General features: G+C 42.0%; 1 protein-coding gene across 1 annotated transcript; it reads left to right on the top strand.

Moving 5' to 3' along the window:
- Nucleotides 1-576: 576 nt before the first annotated feature.
- LOC125374034 (dual specificity mitogen-activated protein kinase kinase 6-like) lies at nucleotides 577-26140 on the top strand. The gene is made up of 9 exons (XM_048384730.1): nucleotides 577-709; nucleotides 4348-4399; nucleotides 6357-6534; nucleotides 13261-13380; nucleotides 18244-18360; nucleotides 20548-20727; nucleotides 21508-21636; nucleotides 22001-22140; nucleotides 22633-26140. The coding sequence occupies exons 1-9, from the start codon at nucleotides 697-699 to the stop codon at nucleotides 22760-22762; spliced, it is 1059 nt and encodes a 352-aa protein (XP_048240687.1). The 5' UTR covers nucleotides 577-696; the 3' UTR covers nucleotides 22763-26140.
- The last annotated feature ends 1042 nt before the right edge of the window (nucleotides 26141-27182 follow it).

Below are 27182 nucleotides of genomic sequence, written 5' to 3'. Positions count from 1 at the left end.
AATAGTCCACCGGACTTCTGTCGACAGTTTACGCCCTTGCCTCGGGACGATGAATTGGGTCAGGCATATGCTTTTATCTTTATTTTATATGTGGTTTCAGCAAGATGTCCAGTTTGGTTTTAACATGAGCGTACTGAATGAATTTGTTTAAAATTGAACGCTGGTAATATGCCAGGTGTACCATAACGCCCTGTAAATGTTCGAGCCTGGACCAGGCAAACCATTGTCTGAAAGATTTAGGAACGATAGTCATCGAGGCACAATGACACGGCTAAGCCGAGTTACAGCCTGGTCACACAACACCATTAACTCCCCTCCTACGACCAGCAATAGGACGCCAACTCTCCCCCCGACTATCAACCAACATCCACCCACCCACCCACCCCACCTCGCCCAAAATCCACACTCACAGCTATCTGGGAACGGTAACAATGTTACCGTCGGTGATGAGAACAAGAAATATTTTTCATTGTCCAGAAGATCCTCAATATTTTCTTTGATTATGTCACATTCGACACGAATCGATAATTTCCGTCTTAAGGCGGCAGGGGGAATGACAGAAGCGCCTGAAAATGCCTCGGACATGATGCGAGCGTCTAAATATAGCAGCCGGTTTCCACTTGTTGACTCATAATACAACGATGCGGATCCATACAGACACGTCTGTGCAGAATACCACACCGGCTCGCTCACACCATGCAGGACGACGGTAAATACGACACTCGTTTTATTTCACTAATCACGTTGTAAATTCTCGACCATCTAGCTACCTTTTGTCTTGGTGACCATATTGACTGTCTAGCCTCGACCCCCAGCAGAGCGCAGATGGCTTTCTCGCGAAGAGGAATGCATAAGACCAACGTGACATAGCGTTGTTTACACGAACCATTCCCTACCTGCCGTGTAAACAACACCAGCTTCGTTGCAGTGATTTTTGGATCAGAATTATCACACCGTTGTAATCTGTGGTCAATGTTTTTAATTTATCAGCCTGAGCTGTTCCGCCATTCATAATGCTGCGAGTCATTATTCGTCTTTTCTTATGAAGTGCCATTTTATCTATATGGGTATGCTTATATATCGACGTCTACTGCATGTGATATCTGAATTTCTCAGCGGATAGTATCGTTGATCTGATTTAGGCTGTTCATTAAAGACGTTCAGATATTTTATTGGAGAAGATTTTGCCATTGGCTAAAGCGTGAGTCATTTGAGGGCCGATGACAAGCATCTTTAATTACATACATGTAGTCACAAGTTTTACGGCGTATATTTCATATTATGTTCAGAACCAAACCCAGTAGCATATATTAACCTCATTCACATAATTATTTACCATGATATTATTACATAATATTACACACGTTTGCGATAAGGCTGTCTCACAAGAAACACCTGTTTGATCATTCATAATTGACGTTGCAAATAACGCTTGATAGTATACATGTTTGATAAAATCCGCCTTATCCGAAACCGCTCCAAATAATGGTATTTTGCACACAAAAATTGATTATAAAGTTTTTCCGAGTCTGATTTCATTCCCCCCTCACGTATTGAATTAAGTAATTTCATAAGATTACAAATCACAGTTGGCAGTTGCATCGAGTATTGATCGTTCAACGTCAACATGTTTAGGTTAACTTGAGAAAAATCGATTACAGAGAACCATGTATCATGGTCTCGGAATATGAATGACAATCTGTATCAGAAAAAAAAATATATTGCTGTTAATGTTCCCGGTTCTTTTTAAAGATATAAATTAGGACAAAACGTCACGCTTAAATTGTGTTTATCCGTACACAGGCCTAGAGTGTTTACTGTAATGTGTATGAATCACGGCGGTGTGTCATGCCGGCATATTAGAAAAGGGAAGTATTGTATATACAGTGTGGAATGACTGTTTATGAAGGGAGAAAGGTCACGTTATAATTGAGCCATTACACCGCCCGGGTTCTGGGTGAGAGCAAATAGCCAGCACTGGCTTACATACATGGCAATTTTCTTTGTTGTTTTCCGTGCGTGTCTCCGTGTGCTGTTGATATGATCTTTGTGTACCATTTGCTTATACTGAGCGTGGTTGTTGTCTGGTATATTGACGTGTGTTGTGTACAGAAAGTTTGTTTTGTGTGGTATGCTTACAGCTTGTGTTGTGACCTGACTTGGTTGAATGATGGCTGAGTTTATGCCCTGAAGACATCCATGTTTTTGCTGTGTAAATTCTAAGAGAGAGAGAGAGAGAGAGAGAGAGAGAGAGAGAGAGAGAGAGAGAGAGTGGGAGATAGGGAGGGGGGAGGAGAGAGAGGGTGGAGGGATAGGGAGAGGGAGGGAGAGGGTGGAGGGAGAGGGAGGGAGAGGGAGAGGGAGGGAGAGGGAGAGGGAGGGAGAGGAGAGAGAGGGTGGAGGGAGAGGGAGAGGGAGGGAGAGGGAGAGGGAGGGAGAGGGAGAGGGAGGGAGAGGAGAGAGAGGTGGAGGGATAGGGAGAGGGAGGGAGAGGAGAGAGAGGGTGGAGGGAGAGGGAGAGGGAGGGAGAGGAGAGAGAGGGTGGAGGGAGAGGGAGAGGGAGGGAGAGGAGAGAGAGGGAGGGAGAGGGAGAGGAGAGAGAGGGTGGAGGGAGAGGAGAGAGAGGGTGGAGGGAGAGGGAGAGAGAGGGTGGAGGGATAGGGAGAGGGAGGGAGAGGGAGAGGGAGAGGGAGGGAGAGAGGGTGGAGGGAGAGGGAGAGGGAGGGAGAGGAGAGAGAGGGTGGAGGGAGAGGGAGGGAGAGGAGAGAGAGGGTGGAGGGATAGGGAGAGGGAGGGAGAGGAGAGAGAGGGAGAGAGAGGAGGGAGAGGAGAGAGGGTGGAGGGTTAGGGAGAGGGAGGGAGAGGAGAGAGAGGGAGAGGAGAGGGTGGAGGGATAGGGAGAGGAGAGAGAGGGTGGAGGGAGAGGGAGAGGGAGGGAGAGGAGAGAGAGGGAGAGGAGAGGGTGGAGGGATAGGGAGAGGAGAGAGAGGGTGGAGGGAGAGGGAGAGGGAGGGAGAGGGAGGGAGAGGAGAGAGAGGGAGAGGAGAGGGTGGAGGGATAGGGAGAGGAGAGAGAGGGTGGAGGGAGGGAGGAGAGGGAGGGAGAGGAGAGAGAGGGAGAGAGAGGAGGGAGAGGAGAGAGGGTGGAGGGTTAGGGAGAGGGAGGGAGAGGAGAGAGAGGGAGAGGAGAGGGTGGAGGGATAGGGAGAGGAGAGAGAGGGAGAGAGGGTGGAGGGAGGGAGGAGAGGGAGGGAGAGGAGAGAGGGTGGACGGACAGGGAGAGGGGGGAGAGGAGAGAGGGAGAGAGAGCGTTACACTGTTTAATTTAAAACATTGATTTGTAGCAGGAAATGATCACTCTCTGAAGGATGTTATACATGGTGAAAGTGTTTAATTGTTTCTGATATATTTAAATATTAGAAATTTTATGAAAATACGTATGAATTGGCATGATTGGATGAAGTCGGGTGTTATCAGCAGTAGAAATGTTTGAAGACATGCCAAGTTACGTCATCAACGTGAAGTAGTTGTGTAGCCTTATCTTGTTTGCATGCATTGTAAGACAGTACAAGAAGAGCTTGGCATTAGAATGCAGCGTGCTCTAAATCAATATCAGTTTACTCAGTATGTAGGCCCCTCGGCCCATAACTCTCACTTCACGTGATAAATAATAATTCATTATCGTAATTGCCATCACGAATGTGTTTAAACAAAATACAACATACTGCTTACCTCTCAGCAGTTGCCTGTCCCGAGTGATTACATAACATAATGTTTAAATTTATACCTTTACAAATTCAAGTGGCTTAAAGTGACATGCTGTGTTTGAAACAACATTCATAAATATGAGACATTTGCATCCTCAGTACATACATAAAAAAACATGCATCTATCCAATTCTTCCAATTGATAAAAACTTTCCAAGCTTCCATTCCCATGTTACACGTGTTTAATACAGTATTGATACATAAGTTAATGTAAGATGGATGTAGATATTTCTCTCTGTAACAGTTATACATTGGACAAACAGAAAATGTTTTTCATCTTCCCCAATGGAGAAATATTATCCCACCTGCCCGTCTCAATGCTTCATCTCTGTAGTGTGAAGGATGTAGGCTCGGTTGTATCGACATGTTTTGGTATGCCAGGCTCGGTGGGCTGGAATAGCTTGATCACAACACTGTATATATTGTAGTAGGAATATGAAGGCTTTATTATGTTCTTTATTATCATTATTACGTCTGTTGGTCATGTTCACGACAATGCTATTTGCAAAACAATTCGGTTGTGGGTTGAACACGGCTGTTGGAGATGTTTTGGATGTATCGATGTATGTGTTTTTTTTCAGGTCAGAATTCACAAAAGGGGAAAATACGCCGGTGCTTAAGGTTGCCTATACAGTGAGTATTTAGTATCAGCAGTGCTTATATGTGCTTACAAATGGACACGAGAGAGTGTATTAATACAGTACCTTGTCAAAATAATTTTATATTCTCTAATTAAGTGACAAAATACACACAAGTTTGACATGTCTTGATTGAATTCAGCTCACCTTTACTAAACTAGAACATTGAGTAAATGGACGTTGTTTGCGCTCAGTCAGCGCTGGGAAGCATGTGAATGCTGTAAATCCAGGCAAATCCAATGATGTATGTATGAGCAGCGGTCCACGCAATCGTAGCCGAATGCTATACCATTACCCAGGCCACTAAGAGCCGGATACCGATTTTGGGGCTCGTATGGTTGGCATGCGGCCCAAGGGTCCAATTCTGCTGGGAATTCACACGCGATGTCCCCTTGGGGAAATATTGCAAACATATCTTCGGGAGCGACCTTAGGGTCGTAAGCAAGAGTTTGCTTGTTGTTTAACGCCGCACTCAGCAATAGTCCAGCTATATGATGGCGGTCTGTCAATAATGGAGTCTGGACCAGACAATCTCGTGATTGATATCATGAGCATCGATCCACACAATTGGGATCGATGACATGCATGAACCAAGACAGCAAGCCTGACCACCCGATCCCGTTAGTGGCCTCTTACGACAAGCACCGTCGCCTTTTACGGCAAGCATGGGTTGCTGAAGACCTGTTCTACCCCGGATCTTCACGGGTCTTACATGCATGAACAATAATCCACACATGCTGATTTTACCACATTATCTTTGAAACTGGGCAGTTATTGTTCCGTAGAACGTGAATGACCTTTAGGCTACCTTCAGCACTCACCAATCAGCACGAACGGCCACGTTGTGTATGGCGCTACAAGAGTTGCGTTCCATTGTGTGTCAGGATTCGGTGATCAGGTGTTCGCATCCCAGATTGTCTCCAATTATGATCCTTGGTTTGTCAGCACAATATCTATGCTCATAGAATTCACGAAGGTAGTAAACGCCTAGGACCTTCATCTCTTATAAACCTATACTGTTGTTTAAGTCGGTGTTCATCCCAACTGAGTCACTCGCATAATGGCTTCATTGTATGATGAAAGATATAATTAATTCATCCATACGACTGTCATCGTCATGCTTCAATGATGCTAAGTGTCTTAAACAGTCTGATGCTATGTCCCATGTTTGTAAGTTCAATCTTGATGGTCTTCGGTTTTCTCTACATAGTCTTAACAATCATAGCTAATCATGATATATTACTGTGGTCAACCCTATGAAGCCAGTATGCTGTGGTTGGTTATCGTTTTGGAAAGTTACGCTGAATACAGCACTTTAAGTGAAGACGGCTATTTTACGGCTATAGGTCTGGACAGACGGTACACTTGTCCATAGACTCATAGAAATGCAGCGCCAAAGCATGTGTGTATCTCGGGAGCAAGGAACCTCCATATTCTGTATGTCAAGGGGGCGTCATCGTCTATTTCTCAGTGCTTTATGTCTTTATATCATTATGCTAAATACCATGGACCCGTTTGTTTCCAAAGCTTTATTTTGAGTCCAGTCCAATTCGAATGTCATCGCTAAATACTGTATTGCCGTCCAATCAAATTGCACTAATGTGCGAGCGAAATATATTGGAAGTCATGCCATACGTATCTTCCCGAGGCAAGAGAGTTAATTGACTTTAATAGTCCCTAATAGTCAGTTAACTCTCTTGCCTCGGGAAGATGTGCCAAGCGGGGTTAAATCAAACTCGCTCACTCGTTTGTCTTTTTATTTCTTTCATAATATATATTACACCTACTCCTGGCTCAGATTTATTGACGAATGCACCAGATTCAAACATCTGCCTCTCAGAACAAATGCAGACTACGATGTATCGATCTCTGAATGTGAATGACGGCCTGACATGCTATACCACCTCGATATAAGGCTATGGGACTGTTATCAACATTATTCTAAATTTCAGACCGCCTCAAGAAGTTATCCCTGTTGATCTAGAGACAGAAGGCACGTTGACCCTGGGAGGGGAGCGCGTGCCATGTGATGCGGGGGACCTAGAGCACCTGAGCTCGCTGGGGCAGGGCGACTCGGGAGATGTGGATTACATGCTGCACAGACCCTCCGGGATACCTGTGGTGGTTAAGGTACGATATATCGATACTGTGCTTCGATACATTACATAAACACCCTCGAGGAAACTCCACGATATATCGATTACATACACAACCTCGAGGAAACTCCACGATATATCGATACTGTGCTTCGATACATTAAACACACAGCCTCGAGGAAACTCCACGATATATCGATATATCGATACTGTGCTTCGATGCATTACACACACAGCCTCGAAGAAACTCCACGATATATCGATACTGTGTTTCGATACATTACACACACAGCCTCGAGGAAACTCCACGATATATCGATACTGTGCTTCGATACATTACATACACAACCTCGAGGAAACTCCACGATAGATCGATACTGTGCTTCGATACATCACATACACACCCTCGAGGAAACTCCACGATACAGCGATACACTATACACAGACTCTTGGCGATAACTGTGGTGGTTACTTGGGGTGTCACGATAAATCGAAATATTGCTATATTGCTATTGGTAAGCACTGAAAGTCAATAAATCGATTGTTTAATCACTTTCCGATCAATAGTATCGATTTCAGTTAGGAATATCGATAGTTTCGATTGTACTTACCATATCAATAAAATATCCATCTAAAATGATACACTGAAAACTATCGATATTTATCGCAATAGTTTCTTTCAATATCAATAGTTATCGCAATAGTGATTTCCAGACCAATAGTCACCCCTAGTGGTCACCCCTACACACACAAGGTCGATACACTATACAGGAAACCCACTGTGGTGCGATGTATCGATACTCTATATCGATACAACAAACATACACACACCCTCGGGAAAACCCGTGGTTGTACGATATAACAATTTTCCCATAACAGGGCTTTATCTTCAATCGCCAGTAGTGGTTTATTCGCAGTGGTTTATTTTTTTTCACCCAATCAGATTGGCTGGCTGAGGGAGGTGAATTGTGTCATCCCGTTTTGATTGGCTGGCTAAAAATAATTGACGGCACTATTTTCGGGTCGGGGATACCCGAGGTCGTCTAGTACAGGAAATCCCCAGCTGGCAAAAATTACCGTAGTGACGATGTTTCCAACTCCGAAATTTGGTGACCGAGAGAAAATTTGTAGGGGAAGAAGGGGTGTGATATGTGGAGATATATCAGAATTTCGGCTGCCCAATGTACAATATTTAGTTGCAGAATGAGAAGACGGTAACCGAAGCGAGATACCCCATCGATATTACGGGACCAGGGCCCACTTGCACAAAGCAATCTTAGCGCTAAGACTGTTGTAAGCCTATGCTGAAGTATGGGAGTTACGATCATCTTAGCGCTAAGATCGCTTTGTGCAAGTGGGCCCTGGTGAGCAACTCCGGTACATTCTTTACTGGGCGTTTTCAAGGCTAATAACAAAGCTAATGCAACAGTTAATTAATTCATGTAAAAATACCGATGAAATAGTGAAACAAACCATATTGTTTGGTCTTTTTAAAAATTTAACTATCAACCACATAAGAAATGTCTCGTTATAACGAAGTGTTGATCTAGAGCCGATCGATCAAAAACATATTTCACAGTTATAATAAAATAATCGAGACTTAAATTTCATATTTTAAGAAAATAAACACTCAGATAATTTGGATCTAAAGCAATACTCAATTTTAATGCAGGCAACGATCAATCATTGCCGGACGGACCGTACATCTCACGACCAAGATGTTTTGCAACCACAGCAGTTGTTTCCCCTTTCAACGGGTGGAGTTTATCCAGATCAATATAATTAATGTATTTTGCCCTATAATTATTTGGGTTTTTTAAACATGACGACTTCAATTATTTAAACATACCATCTCAGGACAATTAAGAAACTTATTATGAAAAAACACCATTACCCCGTTGAAACTTGAATGTATTCAGTCATACCTAAATCTATATAAACTCAAGAAAGTAATATATGTATTTAGATTTTTTCTTATAGGGAGCAGACAAAATGATGAAGATAAAGATGTTGGGCACCAATCAACCTTATTAGGTATTTTTTTCAAAAACAATATTTTTCTTTTTCAACAATGATGTACATTTATGCATCTTAAAATATATATGGTATTTTAGATAGGATGAAATAAGCTCAAAATTAATTTCATAATATTAGTTTTAGGTAGAAACTCAATATCACAGTTACTTATTTTCAGAATTAACAGACAATACAGAGTATTAAGACATGTAGAATTAGGTTTGTCTCAAGTATATTCTTTAAACTAAAGATTTATTATTTTCCATGTTTACTGAAGAAACCCTTCTTTAATAATGCAATTGTTATATTATCATAGCAGATAAAGAGCCCCAATATACAAAGCTAGCTTAATTGTAATGATAATTATTTAGCATTTCTTTGGATGATAAACTGGACATATGACAAAATAAGAAATGTATTTTTATTTAATATTCTCCCATTACAAGGTTTACTGTGGTTTATGTTTTTGACATAATCTAATTGGCTGCCTGGGAGTATAAAGCTTTGTCGCTGTTTTAATCAGAGACTTTAAATTATTCTAATGTGTAAATTTTCAGAACTGGTAAGTAAAGAAAAACTTAAATTGATGGGTAATGAAGAAATGACCAACAAGAGGTCCTCTTATAACATTTTACCATAAACCTCATTTCTTTACATTAGCAATATCTACTTTTAATGTTAATCCTTTTTTTCAAAAGAAAAATCACATATGAACAGGTCACTAAAATACATATTTATTATATGTCTTGTTTTCATGAAGATAAAAAGAAGAAAATGATAATTTTAAATTACCTATTATCAGTAAGTCTTAACTTCTAATCTGATAAAATAACAAAAGAATAAAGTTTGGAGGCAACTGTTGCAGTACAATAACAATGTAAAATTACAAGGGTATTAAAATGCAAGTATTTGTAGAACTACTGAAATAATAATTTATTGTTTACATATATCCTATAAATTTATGTTTCACACACAATAAATTATTGTGCTTGTCAAATTCAAATAGTTTCTTGTCATTCACAAATATGGGGAAATTAGATGACTCATTTAGTAACAATTTTGGTGTCATGATGTTAAATATTATGTTCAAAGAAAAAATTGTCCATTGAATAAGTTTGTTTATTTTATTTTTATTAAAAACACATGTGCTCACCATGTTCAGGAACAAAAAAAAAGAAAAAAGATGACATGAAATAATCATCATTTTACATATCAAATTATTCACTGTAAAGTTAGTTTTAAAGAGGAAAATTCGTGCCAAAATATTACAATTCATTGATGGATTTGAGAAGATTTAATCAGCTGATCAGTTGCCTGAGTTGGTATTTATAGAATCTTGCCTGATCAGTCCTGCCGACAGTTCCTTGGGCCCTTGTTTTTCGTTAACAATATTTCACAATATTTAAGACAATATTTAATTTCCTCTTAATTGGGTTAATAACATTTGCAAATCCTCGTTCTAATCGTGACAGATTAATCAAGCGATTTTTCGGTAACAACCGAACACAGTGGTTAATCCTCTATAGAACATACACACACCCTCGAGGAAACCCGTGGTTGTACGATACATCGATATTGTATATCGATACAACATATACACACCCACGGGAAAACCCGTGGTTTTGCGATATATCGATACTCTATATCAATACAACATACATGCAACCTCGAGGAAACCCGTGGTGGTGCGATATATCGATATTGAGTTTCGATACCCTATACACACACAACCTCGAGGAAAGACGATATATCGATAGGCTATACTCAGTCGATGCCTGTGGTGGTTACATTATACACAATGCTCCAAACACTAGTCACACCCCGTCGGGGAAACCCGTGGTGATACTATATATCGATACTAAGTTTCGATACTCTATACACACAGACACCTGGCTATACCCGTAGTGGTTATGGTACGGTATATCGATACTATATATCGATATACTTTACGCCTATACCCTTGGTAACGTTGTCGTAATGGCGATAGCTGAGGTGGTACGATATATGTTTTCCAGGTAAACACATGCCTTGCCTGGGGGATACCGAGGTTTGTTAAGGTACGATATATCGATACACGGCAAACACAGGTCCGTCTTGTCTGCTACCGATTGTTGTTAAGGTACGATATATCGATACACGGCAAACACAGGTCCGTCTTGTCTGCTACCGATGGTTGTTAAGGTACGATATATCGATACACGGCAAACACAGGTCCGTCTTGTCTGCTACCGATGGTTGTTAAGGTACGATATATCGATACACGGCAAACACAGGTCCGTCTTGTCTGCTACCGATCGTTGTTAAGGTACGATATATCGATACACGGCAAACACAGGTCCGTCTTGTCTGCTACCGATCGTTGTTAAGGTACGATATATCGATACACTGCAAACACAGGCCCGTCTTGTCTGCTACCGATGGTTGTTAAGGTACGATATATCGATACACGGCAAACACAGGTCCGTCTTGTCTGCTACCGATGGTTGTTAAGGTACGATGTTATATTGATACACGGTAAACACAGGTCCGTCTTGTCCGCTACTGATGGTTGTTAAGGTACGATGTTATATTGATACACGGTAAACACAGGCCCGTCTTGTCCGCTACTGATGGTTGTTAAGGTACGATATATCGATACACGGCAAACACAGGTCCGTCTTGTCTGCTACCGATGGTTGTTAAAGTACGATGTTATATTGATACACGGTAAACACAGGCCCGTCTTGTCCGCTACTGATGGTTGTTAAGGTACGATGTTATATTGATACACGGCAAACACAGGCCCGTCTTATCTGCTACCGATGGTTGTTAAAGTACGATGTTATATTGATACACGGTAAACACAGGCCCGTCTTGTCCGCTACTGATGGTTGTTAAGGTACGATAATATCGATACACGGTAAACACAGGCCCGTCTTGTCCGCTACTGATGGTTGTTAAGGTACGATAATATCGATACACGGTAAACACAGGCCCGTCTTATCTGCTACCGATGGTTGTTAAGGTACGATAATATCGATACACGGTAAACACAGGCCCGTCTTGTCTGCTACCGATGGTTGTTAAGGTACGATAATATCGATACACGGTAAACACAGGCCCGTCTTATCTGCTACCGATGGTTGTTAAGGTACGATATATCGATACACGGTAAACATAGTTCCATCACAGGAATCGCTTAAAGGTAGATTCATCGGTTTGGTCACTCTGAAGGAAATTATTCCAATTTTTGCCATGCGTGCTTCGACGGACTACACGTACAATGAATTAGATTATGCGGTCATATAAGTTTCAGGAACGGCCATCTTCCTGAGGCAAGGGAGTTAATTGACGATAAAAGTCAAGTTTCCACCCTTGCCAAACTAGACTTGAATTTCTGGGCTCGATCGTAGCGCCACCAGTGGTTATTACGAGTTATGTCCTTTCTATGCCTCTCCTATGGACCAATCAGATTCTAGCTCTTGTATCACTTGCCTTTGCTTCAAACAAAATGGCGGAGCCAAGACAAGATGATCTGATCAATAATCAAGATCTATATTGTGATAAAACGGGTCTTACATCGCAAAATGCATCAAAACACGAGAGCACCTTGATTAAAAACATGTAAAGATTTGGAAAATATCTACTGACGCCGAGTTGGCAAATCCTGCAATCGACCGAAATCTGTACCACAGTTTACAAACCCGATTTCGATTTCGTTACGCGATTTTGATTGGGTGAGTAAGTGAGTTGGGTTTAACGTCGCTTTTAACATTATTCCAGTTATAGAACGGCGTGTCTGCTTAATGTGGGAGGAAAGCCTGAAGTGATGCAGGTCTCAGATGTTTACCACTTCGGTGAAACACACGAGCACGTGTATGGTGCTGACAAACCTAGAAACATAACCGGGGCGAATCGGGATTCGAACCCACAATCATAGGTTTCTGGCGTGCCCAAGGGACGGGACGGAATTCTGCACAGCGAATCGCGGCGCTTTAGACGACTGGGCCACCCGTGCCCCCGATTTTGATTTGACTATGCATAGACTCGTTAGTCCAGCCAAAATATAACTCCATAATACCAGCCTAGTTCGGCAAGGGTGGAAACTGGACTTTTAAAGTCAGTTAACGCCCTTGCCTCGGGAAAATGAGGAACAGTTGGATGTCCATAAGATGTCCTCGCACACCCTAACGAAGAAGGTACACTCCTAAAAAAGGACGTTTCGTTATGTATTTGGTCGTTGCTGCGTTTGATACTTCCAAGAATGACCCGATCAGTTAACAAATGACATATTCATACTAATAAGAAATGATTTATGTACTTATGTCTTATACAAATGTATATCAGTATCATTTGTGCGTTTCTGCTTTTGAGAAGTATATGACCCATGCTTGCTATTCAGGTTCTTATTGAAGCTTGTGATTGTCAAGAAGGAGTCAATTGCTATCTTGACCTCTTAGAGAATAGAGGAAATTATGTATGTAACGGTTGAGTCAATCGCTGAAGGGAGTCGTTAGATATACGACGGTTCTAACACAGCACTATCACACAACATGATGCAAGTTGGGCCTTCATCCCGTTTCCTTCATTGATCGCGACTGCACAAGCTCATGGAGTCTATATACGACTTTGTGTAGACTCCCTGATAAGCTTTGCCATCGGGATAGATTCATATGCCCCGGTGAAGTCTGTCTGGCGCTAGATATTACAGGAAAATATAGGAAGTATAGAACTGCACCTGATGTGTGTTTTTGTCTTTTTACAGAGAATCTTGGTAAGAATGGACCGAGAGGAAATCAGCGAACTGCTGCAGGATATCGAGACTATACGGAGTTGCGGCCCTTGTCATGACATCGTGTCCATATATGGAGCGTTCTTCAGGGATGTACGTACTTGAAATACTTCACTTTCAAGTTTGGGTGTGGGGTGGCTCATCTGTTGGTTGTCATGGTTTCACAAGGTTATCATCGTTCCCTGTCCCCTGTTCGAAACCAAGTATCCAGGTTTGACTTTGTATATGGAGCCTTTAACCACGAGTCGTAGGCTCAGTCGTCAGGGAGAAGTATAGGAATCGATTCAAAATGTCGATATAGCATAGTGTTTGTTTGTTTTCTTTAATGTCGCACTCGGCAATATTCCAGTTTTGAATTATCGATTCTACACCAGACAAACCAGTGATTGAAATTAAGAGCAATGTCCACGCCGCTTTTAGCAGTATTCCAGTTCTATCACGGCGTGTCAGCTTAATGTGGGAGGAAAGCCAGAAGTGATGCAGGTCTTGGACGTTTACAATTTCGGTGCAACCCACGAGCACGGGTATGGTGCTGACAAACCTAGGAACATAATCTGGGTGAACCCGGATTCAAACCCACAATCATAGGTTTCTGGCGTACCCAAGGGACACAACTCTGCACAGCGAATTGCGGCGGTTTAAACGACCAGGCCACGTGCACCTCCCAGGGGACCCATGACTAACCCGGGATTTCGACGTCCAGACACACGAGGATGGGTATATGTATGGACGTGCTATTATCAAAACAGTGTTGACCAGAACTCATCAATGTTATCTAAGAGTGGCCAAGTTGTCTAGGGCGCCGGAATTCGCCGTGCAGAGTTGCGTCCCCTGGGACGCCATAAACCTATGATTGTGGGTTTGAATTAGCTTCTTAAATGGTTCATTCGTCGCTGAGATGTCCTGGGTTATATTCTTTAAATGCGGACAATGTGTGAAGTTCGTTCATGTTGAATGCCTGACTGCAATACTGTCGATCTTGTGTAACGTCGTCTCTCTCACCCACTTTCCTGTCCGGATAGTGGGTCTGCCCAGAAGATAGCAAGTTCACAAATCTCGGACGTGTCCTGGATTCGATCTGTACATGTGAAGGATTTGTGAAACCGTGGCCCAGTCTTCGAAGACGACGTTTAGTTCGTGGAGTTGCGTCCCTTAGGCGTGGGCTCAAGTCCCCGGATGTTTTGGTTTGCCTACACCATACCCGTGCTTGTGGGTATAACAAAGTGGTACAGGTCTAAGACCTACTTCACTTCGGGCTCTGCTCCCACTTCAAGCTGACCCGTGAAGATTCCGGGGTAGAATAGGTCTTCAGCAACCCATGCTTGCCGTAAAAGGTGACTATGCTTGTTGTAAAAGGCGACTAACAGGATCGGGTGATCAGGTTCGCTGACTTGGTTGATACATGTCATCGATCCCATTTGCGTGGATCGATGCTCATGATATCAATCACTGGATTGTCTGGTCCAGACTCGATTATTTACAGACCGCCGTCATATAGCTAAAATATTGCTGATTGCGGCGTTAAACAACAAACCAACCAACCCACTTCAAGCTGAAATGCCCTGATATAACTTTAATACTGTTCAAAGCGGCGTAAAGCAAAACCCACCCCTCACGACTCACCCCTTACCCCCGGATTCGCGTACGCCGTACCCCGGCCCAGAGCGTGTGAACCAGGTATCAACGAACACTCCAGCATGACTAATGACCAGTGCTGCACAACTGCTCCAAACATTTCATTGTTGTATGTGGGTTTGACAGTGAAATTACGTGTGACGCTGCCTAAAGCCTACTCATGTGGCACTTAAAAGATGCTGTTACGGACTCTATTGAATAAAGAGATTGCCGGAGTGATCAGTCCCTGAATATGTAGAACAAGAAGCAGCCGACAGCAACACACGTATAAAACATAGGTAGTAGCGTATGTGATCTATCAGCGCAGTGAGGAGAGTGGTATATTTAGCCCTGCGATGACTCACTAAAGCTGATGGATAAAAGTTTGTGTACATTAATGACACGGGGCAACCTGTATCAGTGTTAGACTATCCCGCATTACGTAAGCGGACCAGATGGGGATATCATGTATCAAACTGCGCACTTTAAATTGAACTGAAACTTTTGCGATCAAACCATTATATTTACAAGATTGACCGAACAATCGATGCACTGAAAATTTAAGATATGAGCTGTCAATTCCACTTTAGTCAGTCGTCAGGCCATAATGAATAAATTGTAATAGTTTCACCCTCACCCGTCTCACTGTCTACCACCCCGCTTCCACCACGACTTGTCCCCCAGTACAGACCAGCACAGACGAAGACAATCGCTATGTGTACTGCCTTGTTTCTTCAATTGATGAAAACACAAGTTACGTCGTCACACCAAGGGTTATCCGTTGACAGTTACACTGAACAGTTTAAAAATATAATTTAAAACTGTCTCCCTCCTCACCTGTTTTTTAGAAACTGGATGAACATCTAATTATGACTTTGTTGTTGCCTAAAATAGACATGAAAATAATATCATTTACTCGTCCCCTCAAGTGTACTTTATCATTCGTTTGGATTAGAAATAAAACATAGCAGGTAGGTATAAATTCAGAATATTTCTTACAATCAGATTACCCTGGTCGTGGGTTTTAACAAAACTGTAAATGTCATGATCAAGAACCTTAGCGCTACGACTGTCGTAAGCCTATGTTAAGGTATGGGAGTTACGATCACCTTAGCGCTGAGATCGCTTTGTACAACGGCACCCAGGTTGACACGCAGCTGTGCACTGAAACACTGTTTCATTCGTCACCACTCGCCCCTTTCCGTAACCTGCAAGAAGACTCATCCCCCTATCGATGAATGTTATGTGCGAAAATACAACAAAACCAATCAGAATGCGCGTAGGACTTCAAGTACCTCGGTCAAAGAATCCGTCAGGAATACTTTTTGATTGTACATATGTCTTGCATCTAAATTTACACCAAGATACAGTTAAATGTATTCAATCATACCCTATAATAATGTAAGCCCCGATGTGTTTTAAATAACATCTGGAATATATACAAGTCTTTTAGCTATCCGTTTGGGCTTAGACGGAACCCAATCGCAAAATTGGCCACGAGAGGGGCACATGTCGCTATTCGGCTTCTCTCAGAATAACACGAGTTGATCACGAATGACACTGTTTTAAAAGCGTAAACCAGAAAAGGATTAAATCTTTTTTAGGAGTTCCAATAATTAAAATGGCCCATAACAGCACCCCTGTGTCCAATACGTCAGCGCTAGTCACTTCCTCAAATATCTAGCAAGTGTATTTTATCTTCATACTATTATGATAAATATCTAGTACCCGCTGCCATAGGTTTGTGTTAGTAAAATGGCCCGTCCGGTGTGAGTGTCTTAGGGACCTTACAAATAAGAGATATGAGATGGTGACATCCCTTACTAAAGCTATGGCAGCGAATGGGCCCAGGGTACTAAAATAATTACAATGAAAAGAACATGGCCAGATTTGCTTGGGATCGGAAGAAATTTCAGGAAATAATTCGTTTTATTATAAGCCGTAATTCAAAATCTAACAGAGTTTAGTTATTTGCTATTGTCATAATGTTAATATCTCATCGTTCTTCCACATAAGCATAATATTATATTGTTTTCTTTTTCTTAAACCCGAGCAAAGTGTTTATTTCGCCTCATTGTTCGCTAACAATTTAAAGCAAAGTGAATGAGTATGGTTTTACACCGCATTTAGCAATATTCCAGCAATATCACGGTGGTGGACACCAGAAATGGTCTTCACACATTGTACCCATGTGGGGAATCAAACCCGGATCTTCGATGTGACGAGCTTTAACCAGTACGCTCCCCCACCGGCCCCTTAACAAATTAGGTCATTAGGTACCGACACGTAAATACTATCAAATCAATGGCTGTAGCGTACAACAATAATCAATGTGTTGTGTCCATACTGCTATCCCCCTAAGCGCTGCTTGTCAGAAAGTATGGTATAGAGACGTCGGTTGAGACAAATACGGTACCCATCAGAGATGAGATGAGGTGAAATTGGGTTTAACGTCGCGTCTAAGATTATTGCACTTACTTAGCGACGTGCATGCACGTGTGTGTGTGTGTGTGTGTGTGTGTGTGTGTGTGTGTGTGTGGCTGCCTGTACTAGTCCGGACTGATGCCGATTTAGCTAGCACACTGAGATACCATGTCGCAGTTTAACATGAATAACCCACTCAGACATAGTATAATGACTCCAAACCGACCAGTCCTTGTTTTAGCCCCTTAATGCCGAACCCCGGACCTTCCGCTCTCCGGGTGGACGCTCTACCTCTAGACCACGGAGGCGGTCAGTACCCATCAGACGATGATCTGGTTTGATGCATGTCCCGGCGTGGCAGCTGACATTACACTATGACTAATAAAACGAGTAGGAATTTAAAAAAACAGGTGTGGACAGCCCCGTGGTTGTTTGGATGACGCAGTGGTCCGCCGTCCATTGTGAATCACGCCTTCATTGATTGTTGCTGACTTCGGGTGATTATCGTGGTGACTGTCATCAACTGAGACGACAATGTAAGGGAAATTATTACAACAAGTGCAACCCCACATTTACACTGACACACTGGCCAGTACCGCTATGAACACTTACCTTATTAAATGTTATTTTCGATTGAGACATCGATCAAGTAGAGACGTGAAGAGTTAAAAACGTAATTATTTTTGGACCCTTTTAGAGGCGCTTCAAATACACTGTTTTGCACATGCACAACATGCCAATGTGATATCCTATCCCACCAATGTTTATATACCTCCGTTGTTCCACAGAACCCATGTGTTATTGAAGGGGCTCTATCTAGCTTGGCGCAGTCACAATTTACATTAAACGGATCGATTTGGTAAGTAAGTATAAACATGTTATATTTTTTAAACATTCCTGTGCTTTCTTTGTTGTTAGAGGCACGTGTGGGTCTGTATGGAGCCGATGGACACCTCACTAGACAAGTTCCAGAAAACAGTCTATAACAGAGGCGACAGGATTCCAGAAACCGCACTCGCAAAGATAGCCCAGCCCGTGAGTAGTCTGCCCATACCCAAAGACTGGAAGACCCGAATACATCACACGTCACAATTGAAGAACATCGGTGTTATTATTTCCAGTTAGGATCCCTATGTAGAATCTCCCGTGTAGCCACAGGGAGAGCGGTAATGTAAGCCTCGTTCTGATATAAAGCAGGAATTGTACAGAACACTCGCATCCTCCCGAGGCAAGGGAATTAACTGACTAGAACAGTCCAGTTTCCACCCTTGCCACCCGACAAGGCTGGAATTACGAAGCTAACGTGTCTACCCATAGTCCAATCAAAATCGCGTAACGATATAGCCATCCCGTTCGTAAACAACATGGCGACTGTCGTAAAGATTTCGGTAGATTGCGGGATTTGTAAAACACGTGTACCTTCAACTGGTCGTCGACAAATATTTTCCAAATGTTTTCATGCTTTTAATCACCTTACTCAAGTGGTTTATGCACCCCGCGAGGTAAGACGCGTTTTATTTACGCGGAGTCACAGACGAACTGTTTAGCATTCACAGACTGTTTAGTAGTCTCAGACTGAGTGTTTAGTCGTCACAGATTAACTGTTTAATCGTTGCAGACTAACTGTTTGGTTCTCACAGACTGACTGTTAAGTTGTCTCAAACTGACTGTTTAGTAGTCATAGATGAACTGTTTAGTTGTTGCAGACTGACTGTTTAGTAGTCACATACTAACTGTTAAGTGGCCACAGACTGACTTTTTAGTGGTCACAGATTAACTGTTTAGTCGTCGCAGACTGACTGTTTAGTAGTCACAGATTAACTGTTTAGTAGTCGCAAACTGACTTTTTAGTGGTCACAGATTAACTGTTTAGTCGTCGCAGACTGACTGTTTAGTAGTCACAGATTAACTGTTTAGTAGTCACAGATTAACTGTTTAGTAGTCGCAGACTGACTGTTTAGTAGTCACATACTGACTTTTTAGTGATCACAGATTAACTGTTTAGTAGTCACAGATTAACTGTTTAGTAGTCACATACTGACTGTTTAGTAGTCACAGATGAACTGTTTAGTAGTCACAGATTAACTGTTTAGTAGTCGCAGACTGACTTTTTAGTGGTCACAGATTAACTGTTTAGTCGTCGCAGACTGTTTAGTAGTCACATACTAACTGTTCAGTGGCCACAGACTGACTTTTTAGTGGTCACAGATTAACTGTTTAGTCGTCGCAGACTGACTGTTTAGTAGTCACATACTAACTGTTCAGTGGCCACAGACTGACTTTTTAGTGGTCACAGATTAACTGTTCAGTTGCCACAGACTGACTTTTTAGTGGCTGGAATTACGGAGCTAACGTGTCTACCCATAGTCCAATCAAAATCGCGTAACGATATAGCCATCCCGTTCGTAAACAACATGGCGACTGTCGTAAAGATTTCGGTAGATTGCGGGATTTGTAAAACACGTGTACCTTCAACTGGTCGTCGACAAATATTTTCCAAATGTTTTCATGCTTTTAATCACCTTACTCAAGTGGTTTGATGCACCCCGCGAGGTAAGACGCGTGTTATTTACGCGCAGTCACAGACGAACTGTTTAGCATTCACAGACTGTTTAGTAGTCTCAGACTGAGTGTTTAGTCGTCACAGATTAACTGTTTAATCGTTGCAGACTTACTGTTTGGTTCTCACAGACTGACTGTTAAGTTGTCTTAAACTGACTGTTTAGTAGTCATAGATGAACTGTTTAGTTGTTGCAGACTGACTGTTTAGTAGTCACATACTAACTGTTAAGTGGCCACAGACTGACTTTTTAGTGGTCACAGATTAACTGTTTAGTTGTTGCAGACTGACTGTTTAGTAGTCACATACTAACTGTTAAGTGGCCACAGACTGACTTTTTAGTGGTCACAGATTAACTGTTTAGTCGTCGCAGACTGACTGTTTAGTAGTCACAGATTAACTGTTTAGTAGTCACAGATTAACTGTTTAGTAGTCGCAGACTGACTTTTTAGTGGTCACAGATTAACTGTTTAGTCGTCGCAGACTGACTGTTTAGTAGTCACATACTAACTGTTCAGTGGCCACAGACTGACTTTTTAGTGGTCACAGATTAACTGTTTAGTCGTCGCAGACTGACTGTTTAGTAGTCACAGATTAACTGTTTAGTAATCACAGATTATTTTGAGTTTTTGATTTTGATTTAAAATTGACCTTTAATCCAGGTGATACAAGGCTTAGACTTCCTGTACCAGAAGGTGAAGGTCACACAGAGGGACTTGAAGCCCGCTGATATCTTACTGAACTCTAAGGGAGAGGTGAAGCTCGGAGATTTCGGGGTGCGGTACACGCAGCGAGGAGCCATGGCGCGACCACGTGACAACGGCAGGTGCCCCTACATGGCCGTGAGTCATACTTATAATAACAATGGTCATTTGTATTGCGCCGAATCCACACGCAGATACATGCTGACGGCTCACATTTCTTATCATAACAAGGGTCAGTTTGCTCGAACTTCATTCTCAGTTGCCTTATGAGGCGCTAGGTCATCTATCTTTTCCTACCGGGTACCCATTAACTGCTTGAGCCAAGGTCAGATATGTTGATGTAATACACATTATGTAAGTAAACGGAACACCCAGTATCAGACATTAACGTTATAACTGCTATTGCAGCATCCCATTAATCGTTCATCGATTATTGGGGGCGGTCGGGTAGCCAAGTGGTTAAAGCGTTCGCTCGTCACGCCGAAGACCCGGGTTCGATTCCCGACATGGGTACAATGTGTGAAGCCCATTTCTGGTATCCCCCGCCGTGATATTGCTGGAATATTGCTAAAAGCGGCGTAAAACCATACTCACTCACGCATCGATTATTGTGTGTAAACATTCATTTTTATTTTGTGTAAAAGGCGACTAACGGGATCGGGTGGTCAGACTCGCTGACTTGGTTGATGCATGTCATCGTATACCAATTGCGTGGATTGATGCTCATGATACCAATCACTTGATTGTCTGGTCCGGACTCGATTATTTACAGACCGACGTCACATAGATGGAATATTGCTGAGTGCGGCGTTAAACAACAAACAAACAAACAACAAACATTATAATGTATATACCATGTTTTGTTATTAACGACATGGTGTAACACAATGATCACTCTTCAACGGTGTGTCGATGCAGCCGGACAGAATTGACCCTCCAGAACCGGATCCAGGGGAGATAACTCCAAACACCATCCACACTGAGCGCTGTTCCAGACTGTCGGTCACAGACCCTCGAGCTGATGTTTGGAGCCTAGGGATCATTCTCGTGGGTGATATTTTGTTTTCGGGGGCCATTTATAGCCGCTAAGTGTCTGTATGAGTAGATTTGTTGATATTCATGACAAGGCTGCATCAGGGGCGATTAGCCGGCCTTGTGGTTATAAGGTTCTATCGTCACTCCTAACCGGCTTCGATTCCCCAGACGGGTACAACGTGTGGCTCATTCACTGGTATCCACTTCTATAATGTTGCGGGAATACTTCTAAAGAAGTACTAGCTCCCTCACTATCCTATTGGCCATTTTGTTCATAGGAATCCAAAACGTGAAAATACTTGGATTGTTGATGTCTGTGACGTTGACGTTTATACAGTTATTTGAAATACTCCAGATTTAACAAATGCCTTTGCAGGTTGAGATGGCGACGGGAGAATATCCCTACTCCGACTACGGGCCACAGTTCGAGCTGCTCGTCAAGATTGTAGAGCAGGACCCCCCGCGGCTTACATCCGGGGAGTTTTCGTCCGAGTTTGAAGACTTCGTTTCAGCTTGGTAAGTTACTAGTCGTTCCTTAACGGTAATGGACGTTTGGTGATGTTGTCATCTGTTCAAACCATTGTTTTTGACCGTTTCGGTATTTTCTGCCAAATCATTAGACACTTTTGGAGTTTGTTTCCTATGAATAATCGTTTTTCAATAGAAAAAATGACATTCCGAAAAATGATTTTTGAAGGAATATTTGAAAAAAATGGGTGAGATCAAGCGATATCGCTGAAATGAAATTGCATCACAATGCTTTGCAGACCATTTTACCATGACGTCACAATCAAATGGCATCACTGATGGCTTTGCTCCTGAAACTGTTACAGCACTTTTTACACTTAAGACACTGCTTATTAATGTCTACAATCTGAAAAAATTGGAAGTTTGATTTTGGATGTTAAATAAAATCTCACCCTCATATCTTATGATATCAAATATATCAACACTCGTTGGCATGAGGGTGAGATTCTCTATATCAAAACCACTTCTTATGTCTTTTAGTTTGAAGAAGAATTACCGTGAAAGGGCGACGTTTGAGCAACTCCTGTCTCACCCATTTATCGAAGGCGGATCTGGGGGCATAGACATGGCGGCCTACTTGAATTCCTACGGCGAACTGGCCAAATGTTGACTGCATAACACTGCTGTCCTTACAGTCTTACAACTGCAGTGGATTTCCTGTTGAACATAGGCACACGAAGCTTTCAGAAAGACGAGTCTAATTTTCGTACTGTTTCGATGGATACTGTGTTTGTACTGTCTGGATGGGAAGCAACTGTTCGAATGTCCAACACATGCAACGTCTCAGATATATATTTCGGTGCACGTTCCCCTTCGTGTACTTACCGTCTTCAGGAACTGAATGTACTGCTGGTTCTATGCTATTATTTATCCTAATGTGCAACTAATGCTGTCAAGCTACGTTTTGATCTTTTGTAATGTTTGTATTCGCTGGATTCGCAAACGGATGACTTGACCGCAAAAGTAGTACCGGAAGTGAATCGCCGGAAGTTTGTTATCCGGAAGTTAATTGCCGGATGTCTGTCTCCGGAAGTGCTTGTCCCGGAAGTTGAGAACCCACTCTGCCTCGGCGTATTAGTCACTGTTTCTTGCCAGAGCTTCTTTGTTAGGTGGTTTTGGTGTTTTAAAATACGTCTTTAAAAATATCTTGTATTGATGTACGTAAAACAGTGACCTATTGTGATATAGAGTGTATATTTACGTCAAGAAAATGCAATGTCTGTGATATGGCTTTGGCTGCTTAAACATTGCCATGTATTTTGGTCGACAACCATCCAGCATAGATGTAATGTAAATAAAATTATTAATTGTTATGTAAGTTAACAGACTAGTGAGGTAGGAAAATGGTCTATATACGATTGTCTATATTTGAAAGTTGATGTTTTGAAATCACGAACGTACTGCCATGAATTCCTGGAAGTGATGTTTTTACGGTGAATCCTGTAAATGAGAAAATGTGTGCTTATGGTTTCACATGCTCAGCCGCCATTGCTGACACGTGACTCGGCTGTGTTTTGTTTTATGTCAAATATACTTTTTCAGCTTGTGCTTTTTGTGATCAGAAAGTTCATGTGAATGTCTGAATTCCCTTCCATTGCTCAACATTACCATCCGTGATATTTGTTTCTAACAAGCCTAGAATGGAGATTTGTAAATTGCTGCAAACACGATGGTAAGAATAACTCCAGAAAATGAAAGAAAGACGAAAAGGACGTATGTTCTACCAAGCCTTCTCGCATTTTTTACAATTTTGCATACATGGATTCGAAGTTCTGATTAGAATGATAAAATCTTAAGAGATGTTTCTGTGTCAATTTCAGTGTCGTATTTCAACGACAGAATGGATGCTAGTGGGAATTGTACGGTCGTATGTACTCGGTATGAGCATACCCTTGAAACCATTACTTTAAGACCAGATGTATGTCTTTACAGAACGATGTTTTAGCGATAAACGTACATCGTGTCCTAAGTTCATACTGTGGTGACTTCGAATTCCATGTGAGGAGTTGAATACAATTTGGGTTATAGACGATGACAAAAGTTAAAATGAAGTTTAGACCAGTGAATTAAATCAAGGAAGCTAGCTTTCACAAAACCAAAACCTTTCGTTTCCAGTCATTCAGTAGTTCTTAAATTACAAAGGACTATTTTGTAATATTTATAATTTTTGTATAATTTTGTATAACATATTTGTATGGTATGGTACTTCCACATTCTACAACGAACTTGTTCTTGTCCATAATGCTGGGCAGTATGAGGGAACAGACTCTACAATCTTCCCATTGTTACTTTTTTCCAGTTATACACATTGATGTTAAACGCATTATTTGTTATTGTATGCATGTCATATAACGCGCCTGTGTCTGCATCTTCCCGGGGCAAGGGAGTTAACTGACTGGAATTTCTGTGTTATATTTGGCTGGCCTATCGAGTCTAGGAATAGTCCAATCAAAACCCGCGTAACGAAATCGCCATCCGGTTTGTAAACAACATGACGACTGACTTGCAGATTTCAGTCGATTGCAGGAATTGCAAAGCCTGTGTACCGTCAAGTGAGCATCGACAGACCCCACCCCCTAAATTCATGAAATTAAATCAATGTGCTCAATTTAGTTGATGCACTTTGCGCGAGGTAAAACCCGTTTTTATTACAACATGGACCTTGATTATCGATCAGATCATCTTGACTGGGTGCCGCCATTTATGTATGAAGCAAATGCAAGAGATATGAGAGGTGGATTCTGATTGGTCAATAGGAGGGACAAAGAAGGTACAAAAGTCGTAATAGCCACTGGTCGGGACTAGGGACGAAACTGGAGTTTTATAGTCAGTTAAATGCCTTGCCTTGGGAAGATGCTGTTTCTGATGCAACATGTTAATATATAACCTGACATCAAACTTGTGTTGATATACTTTGCATTATCAGGTGATGGATATCGAATGTAACAGGCGCATTTATTTTCTACAGGAGACATTAAACGCATTGAATGAGTGAAGGGTTGGAGTGGAATGAGAGGTACCAAAAAGTGATTGAAGATAAAATGTAGATTCGGAACTCGTTGAATAGGAAATAGGGTTTAACGTTGCGTTCAAAATATTTTCACTTCTATAGCGACGTGTGTTTCTACTAGTCGGAACTTGAAGACACCATGTCCGATGCCTCCACTCAGACCCAGTGCTTGGTTTATCTCCCCAATGCCGAGCGCGAGGCAGGGCAACAACAAGTACTATCTTTTAATGTATTTTGATATGACGCAGTCAGGGGATGGTTTTGCGCTCGAATTGTCCACGACCTGCAGTTACTGTGTGTATGGTCATCATAGTGTTATGCAGAGAAGATATTATAAGTCCGTGTTAATCCTGTAATGTTATAATTTGGGAAAAATACAATTATACCAAAAATGTCAATTCCTGCCATATTATTCCCTCTTCGGAGGAACCAGTGTCAATGGTCCAACGCACCATACCCCACTGTACAGAGTTGCGTACCTTAACCGTACCATGATTCGATGGCCGATTCGACCTGATTATGACCCTTTGTCTGTCCGTGCACCAAGCACGTGCACGTGGGCTGCACTGAACTTTGAGCCTTCTTCGAACAATGGCGACATGTCGTGATATGACCGATTACTATTTACAGCCGAGTTTTAAAAAAACACAACCCATCCAGTTATTTCTGGTAATATGGCCCCATAGTACCAAACCTGACAATCTACAATTTCCTTCCCTTCCCCGTGAAAGATATTAAGACCAGACATAATCCCTATGTATGACATAGGCCACCTGCTTTCCTATGCAGAAAGGAAACTTACATTAACGGGTCAAATGCCAGTCTATATTTCGTCCAAGCTCTTGGCTTCTGTATGGTCCTGTGAACCGATGTTGAACGCTTTTACAATGCTGGGTACCCTGCTTCTGTCCACAACTGCCAAAAGGCACGAACATGTCATATTTTCTTTTAAAAGCAATAAAAATATTTGTGCTGCTCTGTTTTTGTTGTGCCCGTTAATTCAAACTTCACGATATTAACAGTCATGCAAATATTGAATAAGGAGGAGACTGCTTTGAAATGCGAGCTGTTTGTATTGATCTATACAGTGGTTTGCTGTAATCGTTGAAAATATTTTTGGTGCTACTTTCGCGATAACGTAGAGTATGTTTTACACTCCGCCCTCGGGTTCACATGAATCAATTTAACCTCTTGGTGACCTGTGAACTTTGTTTACCTCATTAAACTGTCATCTGAGACAGATGATACTTGATGAGTTTTGACCTAATTCGTCATATATACTCTTAAAACAAGTAGGGGATCGTGCAATATGAATGTTAAAACCAAGTATTAGAACAAAGATAAGTGTTGACGACATTCATCCTATGCAAAAGCGTAAACTTTACGTCTGTAGAACGTAACACAAAAACACATCCTATAGTTTGCACGTACCTCACGCAGAGGGACATACGTGCGTAGGGTGTCATTCCTGAGTTTGACATTTTCAAGGAAGGTCGATTTATCTCTGTGGACCATTATTTCTGTCAATTTTATTGATTCTGCTTATCATACATTTGTGACTTAAAGGATTTCATTCATAGTTTGTTTTGTGGATGGGACCTGAGGACGGATAGTGTGGGGTGGCATCACTATGACTAAACGAGCTCTGCTCCTTATTCTTCAGAACTATCGGGGCAACATACTGACATCCTTTTTTGTCCCGTTTGCAATGCGTGTGGGTCGACGTTTTGTCTTTCAGGACGACAACGCCTGTGCTCACCGTACATGGATTGTCACTGCTCACCACATTCAGGAAAACATCCATAGAATGACAAGGCCAGGAATGAGCCCAGACCTTCCCCCACTAAACACATCTGAGACAGTGATAGGGAGACGTGTGTTTTAACGTTATAGGCTGCCGACCACGTTGGCTGAACTTGGCTAGGCGCTGCAAGAGGAGTGGAACAGACTCCCTCAAATCGCCTTTGGGAGACTCATACGGACTATGTCTCGTCGAGTGAAAGAATGTTTGACAAATCAT

Source organism: Haliotis rufescens, unplaced genomic scaffold, assembly GCF_023055435.1.
Source record: "Haliotis rufescens isolate VD_foot unplaced genomic scaffold, xgHalRufe1.0.p SCAF_50, whole genome shotgun sequence".
NCBI lineage: Eukaryota > Metazoa > Mollusca > Gastropoda > Lepetellida > Haliotidae > Haliotis > Haliotis rufescens.
The sequence above is the reverse complement of the archived record's forward strand: the minus strand, read 5'-3'. Positions and strand labels throughout refer to the sequence as shown.

Coding starts and splice junctions, on each gene's coding strand:
- LOC125374034 (XM_048384730.1), top strand. Junction 13,381..18,243: donor ATGGAGCGTTCTTCAGGGAT/GTACGTACTTGA, acceptor CTTTGTTGTTAG/AGGCACGTGTGGGTCTGTAT. Junction 20,728..21,507: donor GCAGGTGCCCCTACATGGCC/GTGAGTCATACT, acceptor GTGTCGATGCAG/CCGGACAGAATTGACCCTCC.